Below are 27,244 nucleotides of genomic sequence, written 5' to 3'. Positions count from 1 at the left end.
AGAACGGCCTACGACTGATAGATTTTGCCGCCTCCAAGAACATGGCCATTCGCAGCACCTACTTCCAGCACAGCCTCCCGTATCGATACACCTGGAGATCACCACTGCAGACGGAATCACAAATCGACCACGTTTTGATCGATGGACGGCATTTCTCCGATATTACCGACGTCAGAACCTATCGTGGCGCTAACATTGACTCCGACCACTACCTGGTGATGGTAAAACTGCGCCAAAAACTATCCGTCATTAACAATGTACGGTATCGACGCCCGCCTCGGTATAACCTAGCGCGACTGGCCCAACCGAATGTCGCTGCCGCATACGCGCAGCATCTCGAGGTAGCGTTGCCGGAAGAGGGCGAGCTTGACGAAGCCCCTCTTGAGGACTGCTGGAGCAACATAAAAGCAGCCATCAACAACGCAGCCGAGAGCATCGTCGGGTACGTGGAAAGGAGGACATGTAACGATTGGTTCGACGAAGAATGCAGGCAGGTTTTGGAGGAGAAGGATGCAGCGCGGGCTGCAATGCTGCAGCAAGGAACGCGACAAAACGTGGAGCGATATAAAAGAAAACGGAAGCAGCAAACCCGCCTATTCCGGGACAAAAAGCGCCGCCTGGAAGAAGCGGAATGTGAAGAAATGGAACAGCTGCATCGTTCTCAAGAAACGCGAAAGTTCTACGAGAAGCTCAACGCATCCCGAAAAGGCTTCGTGCCGCGAGCCGAAATGTGTAGGGATAAGGACGGAAGCATCTTGACGGACGGACGTGAGGTGATTGAAAGGTGGAAGCATCACTACGATGAACACCTGAATGGCACGGAGAACACAGGCGACGAGGGTCACGGCAGCGGAGGAAGTGACTACGTCAGCACGGCGGATGAAGGAAACCAACCTGCCCCCACATTGAGGGAAGTTAAGGATGCCATCAGCCAGCTCAAGAATAATAAGGCCGCTGGTAAAGATGGTATTGGAGCTGAACTCATCAAAATGGGCCCGGAGAGGTTGGCCGCCTGTCTGCACCGGCTGATTGTCAGAATCTGGGAAACCGAACAGCTGCCGGAGGAGTGGAAGCAAGGGGTCATATGCCCCATCTACAAGAAGGGTGACAAACTGGAATGTGAAAACTATCGTGCGATCACTATCCTGAATGCCGCCTACAAAGTGCTATCCCAGATTATCTTCCGTCGTCTATCACCAATAACAAATGAGTTTGTGGGAAGTTATCAAGCTGGTTTCATCAACGGCCGCTCGACAACGGACCAAATCTTCACTGTACGGCAAATCCTCCAGAAATGCCGTGAATACCAAGTCCCAACGCATCACCTGTTCATCGATTTCAAAGCGGCTTATGATAGCATCGACCGCGAAGAGCTATGGAAAATCATGGACGAGTACAGCTTTTCCGGGAAGCTCACAAGACTAATAAGAGCAACGATGGACGGTGTGCAGAATAGCGTGAAGATCTCGGGCGAACATTCCAGTTCGTTCGAATCCCGCCGGGGACTTCGACAGGGTGATGGACTTTCGTGCCTGCTGTTCAACATCGCGCTAGAAGGTGTCATGCGGAGAGCCGGGTTCAATAACCGAGGTACGATTTTCACAAGATCCAGCCAATTTGTTTGCTTCGCGGATGATATGGATATTGTCGGCAGAACATTTGGAACGGTGGCAGACCTCTACACCCGCCTGAAACGTGAAGCAACAAAAAATGAATGCGTCAAAAACAAAGTACATGCTGATAGGCGGAACCGAGCGCGACAGAGCCCGCCTGGGAAGCAGTGTTACGATAGACGGGGATACTTTTGAGGTGGTTGATGAGTTCGTCTACCTCGGATCCTTGTTAACGGCTGATAACAACGTTAGTCGTGAAATACGGAGACGCATCATCAGTGGAAGTCGCGCCTACTATGGGCTCCAGAAGAAGCTGCGGTCGAGAAAGATTCACCCCCGCACCAAATGTACCATGTACAAAACGCTTATAAGACCGGTGGTCCTCTATGGACATGAAGCATGGACCATGCTGGAAGAGGACCTGCAAGCACTTGGAGTGTTCGAACGAAGGGTGCTTAGGACGATCTTTGGCGGAGTGCAGGAGAACGGTGTGTGGCGGCGGAGAATGAACCACGAGCTCGCTAGGCTCTACGGCGAACCAAGTATCCAGAAGGTTGCGAAAGCCGGAAGGGTGCGCTGGGCAGGGCATGTTGCAAGACTACCGGACAACAATCCTGCAAAGATGGTGTTCGCGTCGAATCCGGTTGGCACAAGAAGGCGGGGAGCACAGCGAGCGAGGTGGCTTGATCAGGTGCAACAAGATCTAGAGAACGTGGGCCAAAATCGAGGTTGGAGAGACACAGCCTTGGACCGAGTAAATTGGCGTAACATCGTTAACGAGGTTTTATCAAATTAATTGATGTAACACCAACTAAATAAATAAATAATAATGTAGGTCGTAAACGTGGTTCATAAGCAAATGAGCAATTCTCGCTGAAACCAGGCCGCCATCGGCACCCATCGTTAGAATTCCAATTTTATGTCACTGATCGCTAGTTTTCGATAAATCTTAAGGGTGGTCCTTTCTGTTTTCTCAAATTGGTGGACCCCTCGTACGCCAGCTAGCTGAACAGTTTGCAAAAAAGCCCATTTTTAGATAAATCTTGGGTATTTCTTCACGGGATATGTCTCATATTTCGCTTGGAACACATAGCAAACTAAGTGGCATCGTATAGAGAAAGGATATAGCTTTCATTTAAACTTGAAAAAATTCTGCGGCCATTTTGAATTTTGTTAGAAAAATCGATTTTTCACCATTAGCGCACCGCTAGTTTTTAATTCTGAGATCACCATCAGAAAGCTGAGGAAAAATTGCGTAAGATAGGCTACAGAAACTAGGTGAGCAATGGTATTTACCATATCAAATGAACGATTTTCTAAATCATGTTATACGATTTTGACGTATATGGCGAGTGCAATCAATACAAACATCATTTTTGTTAAAACAAAGAAACAAGGTTGAAAACTTTGGTGTTTTATTCGAGTCGAGTGAAGAATAGGAGTATTATTTTTAGTGAAAAAATCTGGCGGCCATCTTGGATTTTGACGCCATTTTGATAATTTTTCATCTTGTAAGCACTCAGTAGAGTTTTCAATCCCGGGAACATTTCCCGGGAAATGAGATTTCCCGGGATTCCCGTTGCCCGGGAAATGATTTTCTATTTCCCGGGAAGCTCTGTCTCAATGAAGAATTGAGCATATATATTCAAGTAAACTATCGCACAATTTACTTTTCACATCATACCAACAAATGTCCTCACTAGATTACTAATTATATTTTGATGTTTATTGGTCGATCAAAAACGACTCGACTGGAGTCACTGTCGACCAAAAAATTTCACTCGACACGACTCTGTCACTCGAATTATTCGACAGCTGTCCACTCTATGTGACAGGATTAATATGGTAGTCGATGGGTGACTTCTGAAATATGCATGCCTACTGTGTTCGACAGTGACTGCAGACGAGTCACATAAAATGGTTCGATTTACAAAAATATGCTTCTAAATGTTGGCAAGTATTATTTGAATTTAGGATGATTTGTCTAGCATGACCTGATGAAGGCTTCAACTATCAAAAAACGAAGCCAACAGAATTTTTGTAGAAACATTGATAAATTACTCACAAATAAGATAAATAATCGTGCTTATTTAGGGGCCTATTTTGTAAATCGAGCAGATTCATGTGACTCGTCTGTGTTCATTGTCGATCAAAGGACCCGTGACTCCCATAGTAATTCAGTCACATAGAGTGACAACTGTCGAAAAACTCGAGTGACAGAGCCGTGTCGAGCGAATTTTTTGGTCGACAGGGATTTCAGTTGAGTCATTTCGATCGACTCGACTTATAAAATAGGGCCCATAATATACATTAAATGTGAAAAAAATCAAAGAACTGCATCAAATTACAGTGATACCTCCATGAGTCGATGTTCCATGACTCGATATCGACTCATGGAACCATACTAAAAACAAAATTTCATGGTTACTATGATGATCCCTAGAAGCAGCTTTCCAAAGGATTGCTGTTCCATGACTCGATATTTCCATGAGTCGATGGTCCCTTCGATATCGACTCATGGAGGTTTCACTGTAGCTTAATTTAAAGGTTTTAAGGATTTTCCGGGATCCCGGGAATACCCGGGAAGCCAAATCCCGGGAAAATTGAAAACTCTAGCACTCAGCATGTCGAATTTAGAGGCTACCAATAAAGAAAGGTTACGTATACTCTTCTTCTTATTACTACGTCCCTACTGGAACTCAGCTTTATTAGTTATCAATCCAGGTTATTAAACAGGAATTTTCTTTTTTAATGCGATTTCTGACAACAGAATAATTCTTCGGCATATCTTTGAAATCAGTAATAATAAATAAATAAATTCAATAAATGAAAACCGTAAAAAAACATTGATTGTATTAAACATATATTTTTTTACCCTATGCATTGTTGTTCATTGTATGAAGTTTATAGAATGCGTGTCGGGACATTAGTAAGCCTTGTGGTAATATCTGTAGTTCTAACGTAAAACATTGACAAAAGAGCATTAATTTATAATGAAAGTCTTAAATTTTGAAGCAAAAAACTTCCTTGATTTTCTAAGTCATAAGTATCGTTTTTAGTACCGCCCAACATGCATGTGAAAAATAGCGAAATCGAATGATGAGAAGCAGGTTTTGTTCTAATGTGGACGTAATGCCGAAAGGCAGGTGTATAATTTCGAGGTTAGAAAAACTGGTGGCCATCTTGGCTTTCGACGCCATCTTGGTTTTAGCAGTTGCATGATTTTTTACCATCTCAGTGCTCATCATGTTGAATTATAAGGCCTCCATTAAAAAAAAATAATCAGATTCTATCTTTCTTATCTTATCTCAGCTGTTCAACTGATTGTTCATTTGTATCAATGGTTTTAGAGCAAATGAATGAAAGAAACAATGCTATTTTACAACTCGAAGATATGCAGAAGAATCATTCAGGTAGCAAATAAGCGTTAAAAAATCCTATTTGATAATTTGTTTTTAAAACTAGTTAAGCTGAAGGGCTGGCTCTGTTCCAGTAGGGACGTAACGTGAGGAAAAAGAAGAACAAGAAGAAGAATAAGTGTAACGGTAGCATAGAAATCCAACATGTTGAGTGCTAACAAGGTGAAAACTTATTCTACTACTTAAAACCAAGATGGCGTCAAAATCCAAGATGGCCGCCAGATTTTTTTACTCAAATTAATACTCCTATTCTTCATCTGTCTCAAATAATTCACCAACGATTGAAAACTTGTTTCTTTGTTGTACAAAAAATGATGTTTGCATTGATTGCACTCGCCATATACGTCAAAATAGTAGAACATGATTTAGAAAATCGTTAATATCATAGGGTAAATCCTTTGCTCACCTAGTTTTTGTAGCCTATCTTACGCAATTTTTCCTCAGCTTTCTGATGGTGATCTCAGAATTCAAAACTAGCGGTGCGCTAATGGTGAAAAATCGATTTTTCTAACAAAATTCAAAATGGCGGCCAAATTCAAAATGGCCGCAGAATTTTTTCAAGTTTAAATGAAAGCTATATCCTTTCTCTATACGATGCCACTAAGTTTGCTATGTGTTCCAAGCGAAATATGAGACATATCCCGTGAAGAAATACACAAGATTTATCTAAAAATGGGCTTTTTCGCAAACTGTTCAGCTAACTGGCGTACGAGTCCACCAATTTGAGAAAACAGAAAGGACCACCCTTAAGATTTATCGAAAACTAGCGATCAGTGACATAAAATTGGAATTCTAACGATGGGTGCCGATGGCGGCCTGGTTTCAGCGAGAATTGCTCAACTACGATCTGTCAAACTTGGATACCTTTTGCAGTACCAAGAAGTGGTACCCATTCTGAACCCGACTACTATGTCTCTATTCGTCTCTGATCTGAACAAGTTAATGTTAAATATGTATATTAGGGCTGTTCAAAACTTAAAAATGTTCGAAAATCCAACCTTCCATATCGTCCTTACCATAAAAATAGTGTTCTTTGAAATTTTCAGCTTTCTAGGTGGCGATTTAAAGGTGGCCCAATTATAATGTAGGTTTAGGTATATAAAAATGACTGTGAAGAAAAAAAAAAGCATTTCCTACATGGACATGTTCTTTTTGTCAAAACAAGTATGAGAACATACTGAAGCCATAGACATAATAATCATATTGGGACTGATGAAATATATGATAATTACATTGAGGCAGGGTTCAACGCAATTTTGACAGTTCTGACAACACTTGAATTTCAACAAATACTTTGGAGTGATTTTTCGAATCACGAGTTCAGAAGGAAAATAAATAGTTTGGCCATAATGATTTTTTTTATACAAATTAATATAATTAAGGGGTCTTAACGCAAAATGGTATTAGTGACATTTTGATTGGTTTTGAGTTAAGTATACTAAAATATTCTACAGTTTCCAAGCTTTCTAATGGCATTTTTAAGTGAAATAACATAATTCGTAGGAGATTGGCTTGTTTTTTTTTTCTGGTCCCTTGCAATTTTCATTTGTATGAAAAATAGCTGAAATAACTTCAAAATAGGTTTTCGCAAGCTAGGTTTTTCTCACTTACATACTTTGCTTCTTACCCTTTCAATTGAACATTTTCAAACAATGAAAAAAAATTAATGATATTTGAATTAAAGTTGTAGATTTAGATGCGATGAACAAATTTACTCATTACAGTTTTTTATAAATCTATTTTTAAATTTTTGTCAAAAATATCACTCTAGTCTAACTGTTTCTACTTTTAAAGACGTGATTTAAAAAAAAACTAAAAAAATTAAGTAATACCTAACGTCAATAATTAACTGACATCTAGCCTGCCCATGTTGATCATTTTGAATAGAAAATTTAATAAGTTGCAAATACGCCAAATTATCAGTCTTAAACAAGAAACATTTGAGAAAAGATGACAATAATACTTGAACATGACAAAAAGTATGTCAAAAATATAATTTAAGCCATTTAAAAGAAAGTTTGTGGTTTTGGTCGATATTTGCTCTTGATCGAACCACTATGCGATGGGTAAAAAATTGCAGTTTCATAAAGAGTTGTTTAGAAATATCTTCAATTGTCTTAAGTTACAGTGTAGTTGTTTGAAGTTATATATGAAATGTTATTATGGGCAACTTTGATAAGACACTTTCGTTGTAATTCTTCCCTTAAGCTACTAAAAGTTTGATTTTTTGATTTTAAAGGCTAGAGCCTAAGGTGATATTTAGGTATCGTTTCTTTTGCACTAACTTTTTGATTTCTCGTTTTAACGAAAACATTGTTTTCAGAAAATTTGTATGGGAGATTAGGATACATAGTTTTTCTTTAAACGTTGCATATTTGTTATCCTTGTCATTCAAAAGTTTAAACCAAATTTGTGTAAAAGAATAAGATCCTAAAATGCGAATATCTCATAGAGTTGGTTAGAAAAAAATCTTGAGATAGCATTTGAAAGGCTTTATGAAAAGTAACTTTTTCTTCAAAAACTGTGAGTTCACGTATTTAAAAAATGCATAAATCGCCTTTTAAAATATTCAACTCTAAACTTTTCTGTAACATTCAACATATCAAAATGATGACATGCTGTCTTTGGAAGTTATAGGTTTTTATTAGGTAGTATTATAACTTTCTCTTACACAACTTTTTGAAAAGTTTTGAACCAAACCAATACACTTCCAATATAAAGATATTGCGTGATTCATAACAACACAAAATGTGTAAGCAAATTGTGTTAGACTTCCGTGAAACGGAATGGTAAATCCGTAATTTTTACGACCAGTGGCACAAATCCGCGAGAATCGCGAAATTCGCGACTGTTGTAACAGCTCTGTAAATTGAGAGTTTTACAAGAATTTACAAGAGAATTATTATAAAGAATCACAAAACATTTGACTCGCACAGGCCAGATTTTTCATACAAAAAATGCCGTTTTTGAAATTCGCTGAATGTGTTCAGCGATTGTTATAATTGAAAATCTGTCAAAGAAAGGTAAATTGCACAGGCTAAAAATCGAACCAATTATTGCACGCCCATAAGAAATACACGGGGTTTGCAATAAATGGCTTAATTTTGGCCCGTGCAATCATTGGCAATCTACCCTAATTCTACATCTCTGACACTAGACACGCTGGCCCTTCCTAGTTTACAAAAAATCCTATACCAATAAGGATGATCCGTTTTACAATCGATGTGCTAGAAGATAAAATTGCATACCGTCTAAAACTTTTTCCACAATGATTGCATCCATAGCTTTCTTCGGGAACATCCGCCGGCCTTCCTCGTTCACTGCTAGCACCGTCATTATCCATAATCTCTATGCACTCGTCATCCTTCGTCTTATCACTTCCCTCCCCTCCACTGACTCCACCACTCTTCTTCTTTCCCTCCACTGCACCCGTACCCACACTTCCCCCACGAGGCTTATGCCATCGCTTATGCGACGCCAAGTTCGCCGGACAGTTGAACACTTTATCACACTCGGAACACCGATACTCAATATGCACGATCCTCGAACACCTGTGCTGCGCCAACCCAAACGCATCGTCATACAACGCCCTGCACAACTGACACAGATACGACCCGATCTTGTTCTCGATCTTCGACAGTATCTCCTTGGCTTCGTCCGTTATTTCCACCACGTTAAAGGCCGGATCGATGTCCCCTTTGCGAACTACGAGTTCTTCGCCGTCCTGCAACTTGCGAATGATGGTCCCCGATACGGGACTTGTGTTGTCTTCGTCCACGATCTGCTTCCGCGTCTTGATTCGCCGTCGCTCCGTCTTGGGACGATGATGGGAGTAAGATTTTCCTGTTGGGTGGGATTTCTGCGGCGAAGGACGGTCATATTCGACGAAGCTTTGCTCGAAGAGCCGAGCGAAGCCTTCGATCGCTTGGAGGTGCAGCTTCTCGTTCTCAAAGTAACGCTGACCGTCAACGAGTACGGCTTCGCTGTTCTCCTTCTCGCTGTCGACAATGTTGATCGATTCCTGACTATCATCGTCGTCGTCGCCTTCATCGATGTCTGCGTCTTCTAGGGCACCGTTGTTCTCCAGGGATTCGACGTCGATGTTCGAGGACGGGGATTGGCGCGAGACGGAGGCTGAGTCCTCTTGGCCGGTGATGTCGATGAACTCATCTGGTGGTTTGGCATCCGAGGTGGAAGTGGAGGGAATCTGTTGGAGGGATTTGAACGGTGGCAAGCGAGCAGAGTCGTCAAAGTAGCGGAAATGGGAAGTGGAGCTAGATGTAAGGGTTGTGTTGGCGTAGTATTTCTTGTCGTCGATGCAGACTGTGTCCGAGAACTGATTCATGGAGCGCTGAAGACTGCTGTTGACCAGTTTGAGTTTCCAATCATCCTCATCGAAAGTGCGATTTCGCTTCCGTGGTGGAGACGGAGTTGACGGAGGAGTCATGGGCACATTCCCCTGTCGGAGGGACAAATCCAGCGGAATCTGGAACTCACTACCGCCTACAATTCCCGAAATCGGCGCAACAGGACTTCGTGGAAACAAAAACGGTTGGAAATAGTTCACTTCCGATGGAGATTGATTCGACTGCTGATGCTGCTGCTGTGGACTGTATGGTTGCATTCTCTGACTATCCTGAATCAAGCTCATCCTTAGCACATCACTGGGAAATCTTCTAATTCACAACAAGAGGACCGAATTTCCGACACGTTCAACGTTGTCCGCGGCACAGCAACAACTGAACAGGTCCTGCTAGACACCTGCGTTTGAATCCTGTTCACAGTCCTAGTAGGCTAGCATGCATTCCTCCGGCAGCCAATAAACTCCTCGGCGCCTACTGCGCAGGATCGTCACCGCCTACGATGTGCCTCAACATCCGGAAGTGAGAGAACGCTCATTCTCTCCCGGCGAGTACGCAGAAAGCACGTCCCAAGCGGAAGCAACAAGTGACATTGCATCACAACCGGTGCTGTTTGGGAATCCACAGGAACGTTATCCCTTGCGTGGCAAATAGCTTCAGGCCCCGCCAGCACTTCTCTCGATTTATCTCCCATTCGGGGCCGGTTCTCTCCAATGGCAACGGCAGCTTCCACTTGGAAGAACCTAGCCTGAAAAGTCCCGCCCCGTTTTCTTCGGCATTGTGTTGTTTATGGCATTCCGTATTCATCGCGACGGATCACAGTAGGCGCCCATTGCCGCGGGGCAAAATCTGTAGCAATGCATCCCCCAGTTGGCCATGCGGAGTTTGAGGTGGAGGCGCCTGGCCAACTATGAGCTGGTGAGAAGTTTTATGTATTATGAGGTACGTGAAAATGTGCTTTATTTTTTTTTTCTACTCGCGCAGGAATGCTGATGGAGATATTTTGACTCTGGTGTCGGTCGGTTCCTGGCACATGTGGGTCTGTTAGGTGGATGGATGGATGGGTGGTCGGATTGCCATAGGTGGCGCTTGTGGAATGCTATTTCACTTGACATGGGTGTGAATTGTGTGCATGTGAGGAGATGTTTTCTGGGAAAATTGAGTTTTCCACAGATGAGTGCGACACAGAGCTTCTGAATTGGAGGATTTTGCGTTTTATACAAAAACGGCCATTTTGGAATGAATAGCATCGCACTCTGTGGTGGCATCAAATATAGAAGGTTCAGTGTTTGTGGTTAGGCCTAATATTGCTTCCAACAAAAATGGTATGACTTCTAATACAATTTATTTACTGTAATTGTTATAATACATTAGGTTTTTATGGGCTTCGTGGCCGTGTGGTTAGTGTTACCAAGCGTTTAGTCGCATCGAGTCAAAGAGTGTGGGTTCGATTCCCGCTTCAGTCTGAAAAACTTTTCATCAGGAACTTATTTCGACTGTGCAACTGGGTGTTGCATGCTAGTCCATTGTCTAGTGTGATGCTTCCTTCAAAGGGCGAATCGTCCACTGGAAGTGTCGGAGTCTTATTTTTGAGTGACTTAGTTTGATTGGTCGATTTGTTCTTGACATTGAACAGAATCAATGAAAATCTTTATAAGCTTACTCGATAAATAAAAAAGATCCCACGAAAGATCGATTTTTTGTTGCATATCATTTTTCTCGGAAAAACATATCGTGATAAAGATATGCATTTTATAGTTATCTCTTTGAATATGAAAAACAACAAATAAATTTCAAAATATAACCACGGATCTAGTAAGGACATCAGTTTGTAGTACATGAATTGTAAATTGTGCGATTATTATCGGCAACCAAATTGCAAAAGCCAAATACACAGTATTTATCTATCAAAACACACTAATGAAAACATTCAAATGATTATTTGTTCTGTTAGCTTCGCGCTAACGAGGTTTCCGAGACTGGACAATGAACATACAATATCGCCGAGATGTCATCAATTCAAATGAACACGCCTCAAAATGCGACTGATTTGGAGCTGACGAAGAAATTTGCCTGCAGTTCTTATGGGAAAGCTGCCGAAGAGAATAAGGCTGCCAACAATAGTCACCGTGACAAAAGATGGTCGAAGCATTTTAAAAAAGTTTCAAAGGATCTAGGGGATGTTCCGGTGACCGGAGTTATTCCGTTTTCGGGTGAGGTCGGGTGAAAAGGGTGATGTGTTTTTGTGCCCCTCCACCCATGGCAACTAGGGTGCAGAGCTACTTGCGCACTTCCATGATTCAATTTGGCATGGGGGGTTTTTGTCGGCCAAATTGTCTGAAACTTTGTCATAAGAAGCACCTCAGTGCGACGCATGTTTTAGCCAAATATTGGCTAGTAGCTTTCAAAAAACCCCACTGCCGAAGTGAATCGAAAGTGCCAAGAATAGGATCCGGTTCCCTATATGGAAGAGTTTTAAGAAAACGCATCCGTGTAAAACTTTTGAGAAACAATAGTCTAACCATGTTTCCTGCATTTCATTGATTCTACAAATGACCATTTCCAATTCGGTGCTGGACGCCTCAAATTGACGATTAAACGACCAATTTGTAACTAAACATCTGTGTCAAGCTTATGGGAACGCAATTTACTGAACTATTATGCTTGATGTTTATTTTTTTTTATTTTTTCTATCTTTATTAACGAGATTTTTAGACCTGGGCTAGTTCATCTCGAGACCAACGGCTTTACTTCCCTTCCGAAGGAAGTCGTCACTGAAAAATTGTTTAGTGACTATCTCGAGGATGGGATTCGATCCCAGGTCCTCGGCGTGAGAGGCGTGTGTTCTAACCACTACACCGGGTCCGTCCCCCTGTTTGATGTTTAGTTATCGAGAATTGAAACAGTTTATTATCCACCAAATCTATAGCCGGTTCTTCAAGACATTAAGTCCGAGTGAATCCGAACGAACTTCATCTCAAAAATTGTTAGTGAGTTAATTCAACAAACTTCATCTCAAAAATATGCTTAAGCATGTCTCTATCACACTATAGGCGATCAGGTGACCAATAATCGGAGAAATGAATTATTCTGATAGGTTGTTCTGGTACATCAATACAAAATAAGCACTTCCCGAGCAACACACATGTTATAATTGAGTATTATCAACTTATATATGACTAGTTTTTGTCATATATAAGTTGATAATACACAATTATAACATGTGTGTTGCTGGGGTTATATTAAGATATTCCTGGAATACTAGAGCAAGATCCTTTGTAGTTCCAACGATACAGTACGCCAAAGTTAGTGTAACCGGTTGGTTCCAATTTTTAGATTTTCATGTGCGTATGAGTTTATGTTGTTGTGAAAATTCACGTTTTTATATGTAAATACAGTAGGTTACACAGAAGCGAGAAATCTCCGTACCGCTGTAAGCAAATCCACAGACATTGCTGAAGGGGATTTGCAGATCTCGCACAAAAATGGTGCATAAAGAAAACCCGCAATGAGATCTGTTTATGCAAATTCATGATCCGGAATAAGAATGTCACACTGTATAACATTGGTAGCAGCTTCACCACCAGTTGTCGGCATAACCGAGATAATGTTAAGAAAAAGAGTTATGTATGAGTGCTTATCTGAGAATATATTGTACCTTTTATCTATTCAACCAAAAGACTGCTATATTTGTTCATCTAATAATGTATGTCATGAAGAAGTCTTTAAATCCGCCACAGAAGAGAGTTTTAGATAATAGTCCTTGTTACTCTTAGTACAAGTAACTTCTCCAAGAACGTGCGCGCAGATAGAACCATTTCCATGTTAGAATAAATCGTTGTTAGTCCAAGTTATATTCCAGTTGACGTGTCATTACTGTTATCCGTCCAAGTCAGAAATACAGTCCATTCGCTAAAGAACAAATCGAGTGTGGAACTACAGTTATAGTCGTCATTACTATGAAGAAGAAGCAACCAGAATCCTTGGTCACAGTGTGTTCCGTAATCGTTCCCTAAAACAAGTCCCGACCGATAGTGATCGTTCCATGAACGCTAGTATGTGTGCTAACAAGATCAAATTGCTGGGCGCTGCCATCTTCTAAAATTGGAAGATTGGTCAGAGTAATATCAGGCGTCCGTGTGTTCAGATCGTGAAGTAGTTTGTTGCAGTGCAATTCGAACCCCCTCCCCCCCCCTCTCTTTAGTAGGGGATGGACTTGGGATGCTAGCCTGCCTCCGTTCAGGTAAATAGGTCTAGGATTTACCTTTTGGCCACCCTGACGGTGAACCTTTCCTTTAACAGGACCTCGTATCCGTTTTTAAGAACGGTCAACACACGGCGGCTCGGAAGTCAAGATGGCTTCCGAGCCTAACAGCAAAGGATTCGTCCTCGTCCGATTCCGGACAATTCCCTCAGGCCTTCGGCCTTAACCACCAAGGAGGGTCCCTTCTCGGCACGGTCATTCCGGTATCGTCCTGGGCCGTGCCGATTTCGCCTATGAAGGAAGACGCCTGTTCACCGAAACCATCACCGGCAACGTCCGCTGGCACAGTCATTCCGCCATCACCAACCCCGAGCAGCCTCGCTGCGAGTTTCTGGCCACACGGTAGTGCAGGAGCAGCCGTGTGGGCCAACGCGACGTAGAAGAATCAATAATAGCTGCAGCAGTGAGTACAGTATTTCCCAAAGTCTCGCTTACACGCCACACCAATGTTCGACACACAAGGGCTTAAATAAATGTTTAAGAATGTAAAATTTCCTGTTTTCATACTTTGTTCGCGAAGCCCCTCCGATTACCCAGTAACATGCCGACCCTGCGACACAGTTCAGGGGTCTCATGTTACTGAGCTAGTTACCCGGAAGTGGTTGGAAGCCATGAGCTCTTCAGAGGTTCCCAAGGGAGTCTCGGGGGAGTTATATTAGAGTTTATAAGAAAAATAAAGTATTCAATACAAATACAAGGTTTACGTTGGATTGAATATACTGCAGAATCGTAATACTTCATACATATCTTTATACACTGTTCGAAAGCTTACTAATAGAGCTATCTTAGAAAAATAAAACAAAATAAAAATTCGCACTTTAGTTCAGGTAAACGGGGACTACACTGAACAAAACATTTTCGAATTTTTACCGAAACTTTAAACACCCCATACTTTTTTGTCCCAAGTTGTCCCAGTCTAAAATTCGTTTCTAAGGTTAATCATAGATGTAAACTAAAGGATCGTGAAAAATTTAGCTGCTCATATATGCGCTTCTTTCAGTTAAGGCTCATAGACTTTTTTCAATATGTTTGCGTTTTTCTCTTTAACCCGTATAGGCCTGAGTGAAAGCAAAAATTCTAAAACCTTCACAGCTCAGCGAATTTTTAATGGATTCAAATGATTTTTTGTCAGTATACTGACACACATATCTAGTTTCTAGAAGTGAACAGAGGAACGCGGAAATATTCCTGTGGTCGGAGTTATTCCGGAATTCGGAATTTTAAGAAAATTGCATCAGTGTAAATCTTTTGAGAAACAATTGAATTGAATAACTATGAGTATTGCGTTTGATTAATCCTACAAATAACCATTTTCGGGTCCCGGGACGCCTCAAACTCACGATAAAGTGGCCAATTTGCATCTGAACACCTGTGTCAAGCTTATGTGAACGCAGTTTAGTGCACAATTACATTTTATTTCTACTTTTCGAGCATAACGGTTTAGTATACAACAAATCTATAGCCGGTTCTTCCGGGCATTACGTCCAAATTACCACATCCGGTATATTTTAAACGGAGCAAAACTCTTCATTTATAATGTTGAATATCAGATCTTATAGATTTATGCAGAGGGCCCAGATAGCCGTAGCGTTAAACGCGCAGCTATTCAACAAGACCAAGCTGAGGGTCGTGGGTTCGAATCCCACCGGTCGAGGATCTTTTCGTAAAGGAAATTTGCTCGACTTCCCTGGGCATAAAGTATCTTCGTACCTGCCACACGATATACACATGCAAAAATGGTCATTGGCATAGTAAGCTCTCAGTTAATAACTGTGGAAGTGCTCATTAGAACACTATGCTGAGAAGCAGGCTCTGTCCCAGTTGGGACGTAACGCCAGAAAGAAGAAGAAGAAGATTTATGCAAATCAAAATGATTGTCTTTGCAAATAAATAAAGGTAACTTAGCATGTCTCAAAAAATAGAACTTTTTACCCGACTTGACCCAGTGACCGATCGGAATAACTCCGGCCACAGGAAAATTTCAGAACTCATCTGGCCACTTTTAGAAACTAGATATGTGGGCCAGTGAACTGACCAAAAATCATTTGAATCCGTTGAGAATTCTCTGAGCAGTGATGATTTCAGTATTTTTGCTTTCACTCAGGCCAATACGGGTTAACATCAGCTAAAGATAATTCCAGGGGATAATTGAATATCGCTAAAAGATTCACATCATCATTATTGTGTAAGTGTTGTTATTTAACAACGTTAATTGCTTGATTGGCCTATATGCATCATTAGTAAAATACGCATTTTTTTCGCTACAAGTCTTTTTCAAAATTGGTCTTGAAAACTTGTTCATTGAAGACAAAATATCAAATTTGTATCACAAAAATAATGAACATGAGATGGCAAAAATATTTTTGGCCGCCATGCTATATGGAAACCGCCCATAGTGTAATAGAGTTCCTCTAACGAAAACAAAATCATCTGTTCATTTTCTTTCTCTTAATGTTTCAAAAACAAAAAAAAAACATGGGCTTTCACTCTCCTAGCAAACGCGTTGAAAACACTCATGTAGTTCCTCCCAATTTCCTGTTGTGTTGGAAAAGTGAACGCATTTAACTATCTAATAATAGCATGCGGTCGTGCGTGTAAGTCCCATCTCAAAAAAATCCAGACTATCCAAAATAGACGTCCTTAAATTGTTAAATACAAAAATTAGTCCCCTCTTTACAGCTTTACTCTGACGGTTTTCATAATATGTTACCAATAAATAGCTTTTGTGAACTTCTAACTGCAATCTTTGTCACACTGAATAGAAATTGCTTTCACCATAATGTCCAAATTCCATCGGTTTCTCATGAATACTCTACTAGGCGTCTCGATAACCTGCTTCATAGCAGTGCTTCCACAACATTTGGCCAGAGAAGAATCTCTATTATCTTGTCTTTTTGTCATTTTTCCCCATATTTGTCTCGTTGTCCATGAGGTTTACATAACACATGGAACAAGTAGGCGTAGAAGGGCCAAATTACCAAATGAACACAAACGAGTAACTAGCCGTCAATTTTTCAAAATCAAGCATAAAAACCACTTTAAACAATCTTACCGACAATCTTGGTTAATTTCATTTGCTGTGTCATAAACTTAATTGCAACCTCTACCAGAAGCAAGTCATTGTTCACTTTCATTCATTTATTTTAAGTTAAAAAAGGCTCCAGTAAAAGGAACAATCTGTTCCACTGGGAGTTCACGCCCAACACTTTGTTCCGTAGTTTGTATATTTTTTTTGTTTGTTTCAGTATTTAATTATTTACATATTACTCTCAGCTCTTTTAAATTTTAAAAACTATTTCTTTTGTGCTGTCTTGGGCTGAGATAGTTGCGTGTATTACCGTCAAATGGGGTAACTTGCAACACTTTTCAACTTCAAAGTTATATGGATGAAAAAATGAATCAAAAACAAACTGGTATCCTTATCGCCGCATAAAGAATACCACGCGGTATTTATTTTATTATAATTTGGTTTCCTGGGATCAGAAAAGACTGAAAATGTACATTTTTCATGCTACCCCTGATGTGGGGTAACATGCAACACACAGCGCTACCTAAGGTTAGCTATCAAAAACTTAACCCATATCGTGCATTTTAATCATGCAATAAGTTATTACAGTAAAAGCACGACAATAATCAGTGTTACTTCAGTGGGCTTCGTGGCCGTGCGGTTAGTGGCGTCAGTCGTTTAGGCGTATTATGCCACGAAGCGTGGGTTCGATTCCCGCTCCAGTCGGTGGAAACTTTTCGTCAAACGTAAAATTCATCACTGGGCTACTGGGTGTTCCGTGTTGTCCGTTGCCTAATGTTCGTGAATGTTCAGTCTGTGCAGCCTTTGGCTGAAGACGGTGTAAACAGCCCTGTCGTCGTAAAATTTGAGCTCCTTAGTCGTGGCCTTTTGGGGGGGGCGTTGCTATAGTCCAGAGGGCGTTTCTACTCCCAGGCGTTAATAAGGGCGTATCATAAGAAAATATGCATTTGCAAGTGTCCACATTGTTTTCTATTTCAATTAAAATATGGAACGAAGGGATCAAGTACATGGGATTAAACATAGTTCAGTTAAAAAAAATGATCAGTAATTTTTTAACAAATTGTACTGATCTACGACTTATTCACATGTCAATGTTATATAAAAGGTGATCAAATGCAGAAGAATAAGTTTAGTTTTCTGATAAATTGAATTTAGCATAAATTATCTAATGGTATTGGGAAGAGGTTCAATAAGTACCGTAATCCGGGGTAACATTGATCATTTTTCTGAATGTTTGTTTAATATTTTGTTTGAAAATGCAAATGTTGCAAATTTTATATTTTTAAAATTAGTACTGCCTCCCATCCTCGAGACTATATACTGTATTTTGTTTATTGAAAGATTCAAGCATGTTAAAAAAAATGTTTAAGGCGATTTTTTGATTTAGCTGATATGGGGTAACATTGATCACCTATGTAAACAACGTTCGGTAATGCTGAAAATGTTGTTACTTACTTAAATCATGGCTCCTGAAGCCGAATATGAAGGCCAAACGCTTACAAGTCATTTACTTTTTGACTTATTTTAAAATTAAAAACACCTAGAACCACGGAATACGCCTAGAGGGTAGGCAATTTCCTAAGGGAATTTCACATTCTTAACAGTAATTCGCTAATGTTGTCAAATTGAGCATACTTATGAAAGTTTTGACAACGGGATCGTTTTTGGCGATGTCATTTTTAGTAAGAACCACATTTTCCTTGCTTATATCGTTTGCAGAACTTATGTGAGACATGAATCTTCAATAGTGTCATCTTTAACAATTAAAATCATCATTTCGAAAAGCTGACAAATTTACACATAACGTAAACGCAATTTTCACAAAAATATTAACTTTCATTAGCTTTTGAATATAAAAAAGAGAAGCACCATTCATGATTTGGAAATGTTTCGTCAAAAAATGATAATACGAAGTTTTGATGAGATGGGTCATTCCGATCAATGTTACCCCGCTGATCAATAATGATACCCCGGATTACGGTAATATGGAACTGCAACATGTTGTGATTTGATTAATTTATGCGTGCGGTTATCTGAATCTGATCTAATCTTATGTAAATCTGAAAAATATTTATCATCAATAAAGTAGTACCCAGTCAACATTTTGGTTGGTATAACTTTTGATATACATCATTCTATATAAATCAATTCAATCGTATAGAATGCACGAAAAGGCTTTATACATACCAAAGTTATTGCGATTTCATATGATGCTTTCTGGATTGATATATGATCTGTCAGTTAATACAACTTAACGCGATTCTACGTTGCAGTATTTACGACATGTTTTGTTGTCAACACAGATTGTCGTTTATGAATCGTATTGGAGATTTATATACAACTTTTGTTGACATTGATAACGCTTAATCTGGTATGTTATGCGATTCTGATTTCGGACGTACGAAAATGTGATTTCGGATGCACATTCTTATACGATACGTGGTTCACTGGAGTCATTCAAGTTATCGTGCAAAATTTTGCTTTCAGTACAAAACTCATGAAAACTCTATATATTTTCATGCTACAAATGTACGCCCCATTATTATTAACGTTAAAATATGCCATGAATAATTGAAACAAATTAAAATAAATTGAAATCGGCAGAAATATTAATGCAAATGCGATGACTTGAATGTCTATTTCATTAAATTCAAATAGTTTTTTTTTTATTTAACCGTCAAATTCTCGCAAGTGCTTTTTGAAGAACATAAGATTACTATTGCGGATGCGACGTTGAGACTTTCAATTAGACGTGTAATCACAGAGATCTGGACAAAACATTTTTGTATGATTTTAAGAATGTGAACCCAAACTTATGCACGGAAGTATATGAAAAGTTCTCCCAACACCTGACGTTCTACTAAATGACGAACGAAAAAATATTGGTAAAGTAATAGTGCATTAGGTCACATCTCTTAACATGTTTTTAACTCAAGTATCATGACGACATCTTGCCATTTGAGTTTTCATGACTTCATCATTTACAAACATGACAAAAATATTTTATTTTATTGTTTCTGAACGTCGTTTTAATGCGGAGGTTTCTTTTGGAATTGAATTAATTTAGGATTGATTCTCTATCTGCAGAACCTTTTTTTTTTGACTACAAACATTTGTTTTTAATTGCGATAGCTCTTTTGTTTATCGATATGTTTGCATGTTGTTTTACAAGTTCTCAAAAATCTCTTCTATATTCAGAATATGTGTCGAATTTAGACTTATAAGCGGTTTCTTCACCATCGCCTAAACCTGGTTTAATCGTATTGGTAAACGTGGTTTACGGCGTAAGCGGAGGTGAAGAAATCGGCCCTTGGTCATAACCCACCTAATTTTATCAAACTACAATATATGAGAAGAAAGATACGAAATACCTGAAACTTATCAAAAATAAGCTAGCGTACGAGGTGTCCACCAATACGAGTTAACCAAAACGCATCTCCTCCAGTTGTGTTCTAGCGAAGTAAGACAAAAATCAGGGTACTAACAATATGCTCCGATGGTGGTCTAGTTTCAGCAATAATTACTCAACTATAATAGACGACACTTAGTTTTTTTGTTATAATAAGATACTAAGACAAGTAATAAAGTGGAGCATACATCGAAATCCATTTTTTTTTTTAAATTTGATGTATAGAATGTTTGATTTTGTTTGAACGTGAAGAAATATATGAAGCAATTGCCTTCAACCTCAAAGTCTATCCGTGTAAAGGGTGTCTATCCAACATGCCCACTTATATTTTTTTCTATCTTTATTAAAAATTATTTTTGTCACTATCACATATAAAAGATTGACCCACAATGAACAAGAATATGAACAAATTGCCTAACTAATAAAACCTTCAACTCGTATGTTCTAAAATATGAGTTGAAGATTTTTTCAGATTCAAACTTTCACATAGCTCAACAAACTTCAAGAGTTGCTTGAGATAATTCGATCGATATTGTCTCACTCATGCTAAATTAATGTCACAATTTCAACAAATTTGCTTGCCATACCAAAAAGGTGATTTGTTTACCAAAAAGATACCAGGACTTCAGAATTTTTTCGTGGCAAGGGGTCGTACAGCTCGGAAATTTCGAATGATTTTCTACAGGGCGTTAATATGTTCCTGATTATTCCAGGGTGTTCATACAGGTTAACAATTTTGATTGATGTCCTAGAAAGCGCTGGCTAAGGTGCCCTGATCAATGTGGGCTATGGTAAAATTAGTGAAGGGCGTTGATAAAGCTTTGTATTTTCGATTACTCCAGGTGTTGATACAGCTTGGAATTTTCAATTGATGTCCTATTGGGCTGATCTTAATGAGACATGATCAAGTTAGTCCTGGACGCCAATATAGATTGACAATTTCGATTGATGTCATTAAGGCCGTTATGATGCAGCTGATCTACGTAGGATAATGTCAAATTACTCTAGGCTCTCTGTATTAAGAGCTTGGTGTTTCAATTGAAACGCCCTGTATCTAATCGCTAAGATGCACCTGATCTACATATGTAGGAAAAAGTCAAATTACTCTAATGCGTTATTTAAGCTTGGAATTTGCAATTAATATTCTTTAGAGCGTTAAGATGTACCTAATCTAAAGGCAAATTACTCCAGGGCGTCTTAGTATACAGCTTGGATTTTTTGATTAAGGGCATTAAGATGCACCTCATCCAAATAGGATAAGATTTTTTTTTTCATAGTGAACATACCGCTTAGAATTGTCAAGATGTCAAACAAGGCGTTGAAACTAATCAACATGACCCAAGATCAAAATACTCAAGTATGTTGATACAGAGCGGAAATTACGATTGAGACCAGGGTGTTTATACGAATTATAATTTACAATTAATGTCCTACAGGGCGTTAAGATATACCTCATCGACAAAGTTTGATAACAAATTACTCCAGGGCGTTTATACAACTATAAGGTATTAATATATGTTCTACAGGGCGTTAAGATGCAGCTGATCTATTTGAGACAAGGTCAAATTACTGGTACAGCTTGACGATTTCGATTGATGTCAAACAGGGCGTTAACATGCATCTTATCTACATATGATAAAGTCAAATTACTGAAATAAAGTCAAATTATTCCGGGGCTTTTACTGATACAGCTTAATCGATGGATGTCCTACATGGCAATAAGATGCATCTGATCTACAAGAACTAAGGTCAAATTACTCCAGGGCGTTGATAAAGCTTGGAATTTTCGAATGATGTCCTACAGGGCGTTAAGATGCACCTAGTCGACAAGAGATAAGGACAAATTAATCCAGGGCGTTGAAACAGCTTGATCGAATGATGCCATACAGGGCGTACAAATTCATCTGATCTACGTGGAATAATATCAAACTACGCCAGGGCGTTGCATTAAGCTTGAAATTTTTACACTTGATCTATATGGAATGAGCTCAAATTACTCCAGGGCCTCTATACAGCATAGAAATTTCGATTGATTTTCTGTGGAATAAAGTCAAGTTGCTCCAGGGCAATGAAACAGCTGGATCGAATGATATCAAACAAAGCGTTAAGATGCATCCTGATCCACGTGGAATAATTTCAAATTACTCCACGGCGTCGAAAGCTTGGAATTTCCAATTGATGTCCTACAGGGCATTGAGTTGCACCTGGTCTACATAGGACAAGGTCAAAATACTCCAGGGCGTTGCTACAGCTCGGGAATTTCGATTATTTTTTAAATATTTAAGGTCGTACACATGCTACAGATCTCACAAAGATCAGTGTTGAATAAAGTCAAATTATTCAAGGGTGTTTATATAGCTTAATCGATTGATGTCATACAGGGCGTTAAGATGCATCTAATCTACGTGGAATAAATCCTTAATACTTCAGGATATTGAAAAAGCTTGGAATTTTCAACGGATGATCTAGGGCACCTAATCTACATTGTAAAAAGTAAAAATATTCCTGGGCGTTGATGAAGTTCTATACGGGGCTCCAGATCTAGCAAACATTTCTGTAGTCTGTAAAGTTCCAGAGCGTTGGTATAGTTTGATCGATTGATGTCATAGAGAGCGTTAAGATGGAATAATGTCAAATTATTCCAGGGCGTTAATACAACTTGTAATTTACAATAGATGTCTTACAGGGCGTTAAGATGCACCTGATCTACATAGGATTAGGTCAAATTACTCCAGGGCGTTTATACAGCTTGGAATTATTAAATGATGTTCTACAGGGCGTTAAGATGCACTTGATCTACATGACACAAAGTCAAATTACTTCAGGTCGACGATATAGCCTGAATTTTTAACTGATGTCCTGTGTGATGGGCGTCAAGAAAAACTCTTAGAATAGCTTCTTAGGCGTCGACTAAGCGCAACTAAGCAGGACGACAGGGCTGGGTGTAAATTGTCTTTTTTATAATCAGAAACAAAATACTCTACGCTTTGAAAAGTATTTAATAATGATTGAATTGTGACTATTTAATCTATTCGATTGAAAAAATCAAATTGTATTGTATTGTACACGGGAAATTTCTGTGAATTTTTTTTTAAATGTTTATACATATTTTAACAATAACGACGTATCATATAGTGATTTTCTTTGTCTTGAAATGACCCTGGGGATGGAATTCGATCCCAGGTCCTCGGCGTGAGAGGCGTGTGTTCTAACCACTACACCAGGTCCGTCCCCTAAGACCTCTGTTGATCTTTTGACTAGCTATCATCATATTTCATGCAGGAAGTAACACTAGTAACAATGGTAGAAAAGTTACCTTTGATACAGATTTTTGAAATAAATCACAATGTTGATGCCAATTATTGCTTAGATCAGTCTTAAGTGAAAGATCGACTGGTTTTATGAGCAGTTCAGTGGAAAAATATATTATAATAAGATTAGGTTAATAGTCATTTTTATAAAACTTCGGGATAAACTCGGGTTTCTTGCTCAAAATAACATTATTCGGCACACTAACAAGTTTTCTAAATGTAATCAATATTTTGCAAATTGCTGTTCGTTCCATATAAAGTTATTGTTACATGCATTTGACAATAAAATGAGTGTTTCGTATGTTGTGTATGGACCTAGTTTTTCGTCAAAGACATACCCTAGTATCGTGTGTTCAACTGACTAATACGCTTGAATGTGCGCTAACACATAGTTTTTACGAAGAAATGTTGATACCACTAATATTAATGCGCACGGTAAATGGCTGGGCTTGGCGTACCATTGGTACCTCGCTTACCTGCAGGAATAAAATAGACCCCTCTGTGCGGTCCTTAGCCTATTGCCCAGCAACTCCTATCCCTACCTCCTCGTGGTACTGGCCGAGGTACGAGCTAAGCTAAACTGCGCACTATGGCCTTCCAAACATTTAGGGGGAATGGTCCTCCGGATATCTAATGCAGGCCCTGCAAGCCAGCCGTAAAAACATCAAGCAACGAATAATCAACGAGAGAATACGAACCGGAACAATCGGCGAAGACCACAGCGACGGAAAGGGACTAGCGACTGGAAGCTCGGTACGTGGAACTGCAAATCTCTCAACTTCATCGGGAGCTCACGCATACTCGCCGTTGAGCTGAAGAACCGCGGATTCGGTATCGTAGCGTTGCAGGAAGTGAATGGTGTGAACGTTTAGAGGTAACCATACCATCTACCAGAGCTGCAAACAACACATACGAGCTTTAACAGTGATGGGTGATATGCAGAGGTGCGTGATCGGATGGTGGCTGATCAATGAGAGAACAGGCAAATTGAGGCTCAAAGGCTGGTTCTTCAACTTCAGCATAATAAACGTGCACAGCCCTCACTCCGGAAGCACTGATGATGATAAAGACACTTTTTACGCGTAGCTCGAACGCGAGTACGACAGCTGCTTAAACCATGACGTCAAAATCATCATAAGAGATCTAAACGCTCAGGTTGGCCAGGAGGAGGAGTTCAAACCGACGATTGAAAAGTTCAGCGCCCACCGACTGACGAACATAAACGGCTTACAACTAATTGATTTCGCCGCCTCCAAGAATATGGCCATTCGTAGCACCTATTTCCAGCATAGCCTCCCGTATCGGTACACCTGGAGATCACCTCAGCAGACAGAATCGCAAATTGACCACGTTCTGATCGATGGACGGCACTTCTCCGACATAACCGACGTCAGAACCTATCGCAGCCATTGCTGGAGGACAGTCAAAGCAGCCATTAACGACGCTGCCGAAAGCATTGTTGGATATGTGGAACGGAGCTCAAGAAACGATTGGTTCCACGAGGAGTGCCATGAAGTTTTAGAGGAGAAGAATGCTGCGCGAGCTGCAATGCTGCAGCATGGTACGCGGCAGAACGTGGAACGATACAGACTGAAGCGGAAACAGCAAACCCGCCTATTCCGGGACAAAAGCGCCGCCTGGAAGAGGTGGAATGCCAAGAGATGGAGTTGCTCTACCGTTCTCAAGACACGTGGAAATTCTATCAGAAGCTCAACACATCCCGCAAAGGCTTCGTGCCGCGAGCTGAGATGTGCCGGGATAAGGATGGGAGCATCTTGACGGACGGATGCGAGGTGATCGAAAGGTGGAAGCAACACTACGATGAACACCTGAATGGCGCAGAGAACACAGGCACAGATGGTCAGGACAACGAAGGCGATGGCTACGTCAGCACAGCGGAAACCAACCAGCTTCCACGATGGGGGAAGTTAAGAATGCCATTCAACAGCTCAAGAACAACAAGGCTGCTGGCAAGGATGGTATCGGAGCCGAACGTGGAACTGCATCGGAGCTTGTCTGCATCGGCTGATAGTCAGAATCTGGGAAACGGAACAACTACCGGAGGAGTGGAAGCAAGGCGTTATATGCCCTATCTACAAAAAGGGCGACAAACTGGAGTGTGAAAATTATCGTGCAATCACCATCCTAAACGCCGCCTACAAATTGCTATCCCAGATTCTCTTCCGTCGTCTATCACCTATAGCAAACGAGTTCGTGGAAGTTATCAAGCAGGTTTCATCGACGGCCACTCAACAACGGACCAGATCTTCTCCGTGCGGCAAATCCTCCAGAAATGCCGTGAGTACCAGGTCCCTACGCACCATTTGTTCATCGATTTCAAAGCGGCATACGATAGTATCGACCGCACTGAGCTATGGAAAATCATGGGCGAGAACAGCTTTCCCGGGAAGCTCACAAGATTGAGCAACGATGGACGGTGTACAAAACTGCGTGAAAATATCGGGCGAATACTTCAGTTCGTTCAAGTCTCGGCGGGGACTACGACAGGGCGATGGACTTTCGTGCCTGTCGTTCAATATTGCGCTTGAAGGTGTTATGCGGAGAGCCGGACTTAACAGCCGAGGCACGATTTTCACGAGATCCGGACAATTTGTTTGCTTCGCGGACGACATGGATATTATCGGGAGAATATTTGAAACGGTGGCAGATTTGTTCACCCACCTAAAACGCGAAGCAACAAGAGTCGGGCTAATGGTGAATGCGTCGAAAACAAAGTACATGCTGGTTGACGGAACTGAGCGCTACAGGGCTCGCCTAGGTAGCAGTGTAACGATAGACGGGGATACGTTCGAGGTGGTCGACGAGTTCGTCTACCTTGGATCCTTGCTGACGTAGCCAAACGTAATCTATACTATATAAGCATAAGTCAAAATTCAGAATAAAGCTCTATTCCAGCGAGGACGTAATTTCATAAATAAGAAGGCTGTGATCCAAATTGTAAACTCTGTGTTCTTATTTATAAATTCAAAATGTTTTGTAAGTGTTATTATGGTATGTGTTTATAGGAACGTTTGTTTGTTAGTTTGTAAGCATACCCGATCGTCTTAATTATCATCTTGGAATTGTATTATTAGCTCTAGCAGAGCTGAGCCCTGAGGGCCTTCCTTAGCCGAGTGGTTAGAGTCTGCGGCTACAAAGCAAAGCCATGCTGAAGGTGTCTGGGTTCGATTCCCGGTCGGTCTAGGAATTTTTGAACAAATTTAGTCGGCTGTTGAACTGTCAAATGTTCAATGAGGAAGTAACACATCACCGCTCAAACGTCAAATAGTGAACCCGTGCATTGCTCAATGGACCAATGCACGAGTTCACTAATCTGACGTTTGAGCGTTGCCGACTACATTAATCTGTTAACTCTACCAAAACACAGTCAACATCGCTACACAAGAAAATATATTCGGTATGTTTAACCAGCATTGTAGTATTTATGACTAGAAACATTCTTTATTTGATAAGTTTGGCATTACACTTTTGACCACACTTTCTTGTTCGGTGGGTGTCACGGCTTGAAATACAATGCTTTGTAGTGGATGCTACAATGGACATGGTCACATTTACTGCACTGCTCAGTGATTTTTACCAGATTATAGTAAACTTAACAGATTTTTGTAGTCGGTTGAAAATCGTTGATGCAGTTCTTAATTGTACGATGGATTCGGTAGATTATACAACAAAATTTTTTTGCGTGTACACCAGCCAGCATTAAGGTGAAGATGAATCGAAGCCAAACCTCAAATTTTAAAGAGCACAAATCTGGAGAACCGAACACCCATTTGAGCTATAAAACTGATCCGGTTGGTCACCACCAGCTGGGGACCAAT

The 27,244-nt window shown here is 40.3% G+C and overlaps 1 protein-coding gene across 1 annotated transcript in view; it reads right to left on the bottom strand.

Moving 5' to 3' along the window:
- LOC5579957 overlaps positions 1 to 9,763 on the bottom strand; it is a 36,064-nt gene extending 26,301 nt beyond the window's left edge. Inside the window, exon 1 of the mRNA XM_001658423.2 lies at positions 8,281 to 9,763. Coding sequence (XP_001658473.2) covers positions 8,281 to 9,683 — 1,403 coding nt within the window. The 5' untranslated portion in view covers positions 9,684 to 9,763. The remainder of the gene's footprint in view (positions 1 to 8,280) is intronic.
- Between the last annotated feature and the right edge of the window lie 17,481 nt (positions 9,764 to 27,244).

This window comes from Aedes aegypti, chromosome 1 (genome assembly GCF_002204515.2).
Source record: "Aedes aegypti strain LVP_AGWG chromosome 1, AaegL5.0 Primary Assembly, whole genome shotgun sequence".
NCBI lineage: Eukaryota > Metazoa > Arthropoda > Insecta > Diptera > Culicidae > Aedes > Aedes aegypti.
Note: the sequence above shows the minus strand (reverse complement) of the source record. Positions and strands in the feature narration are given on the sequence as shown.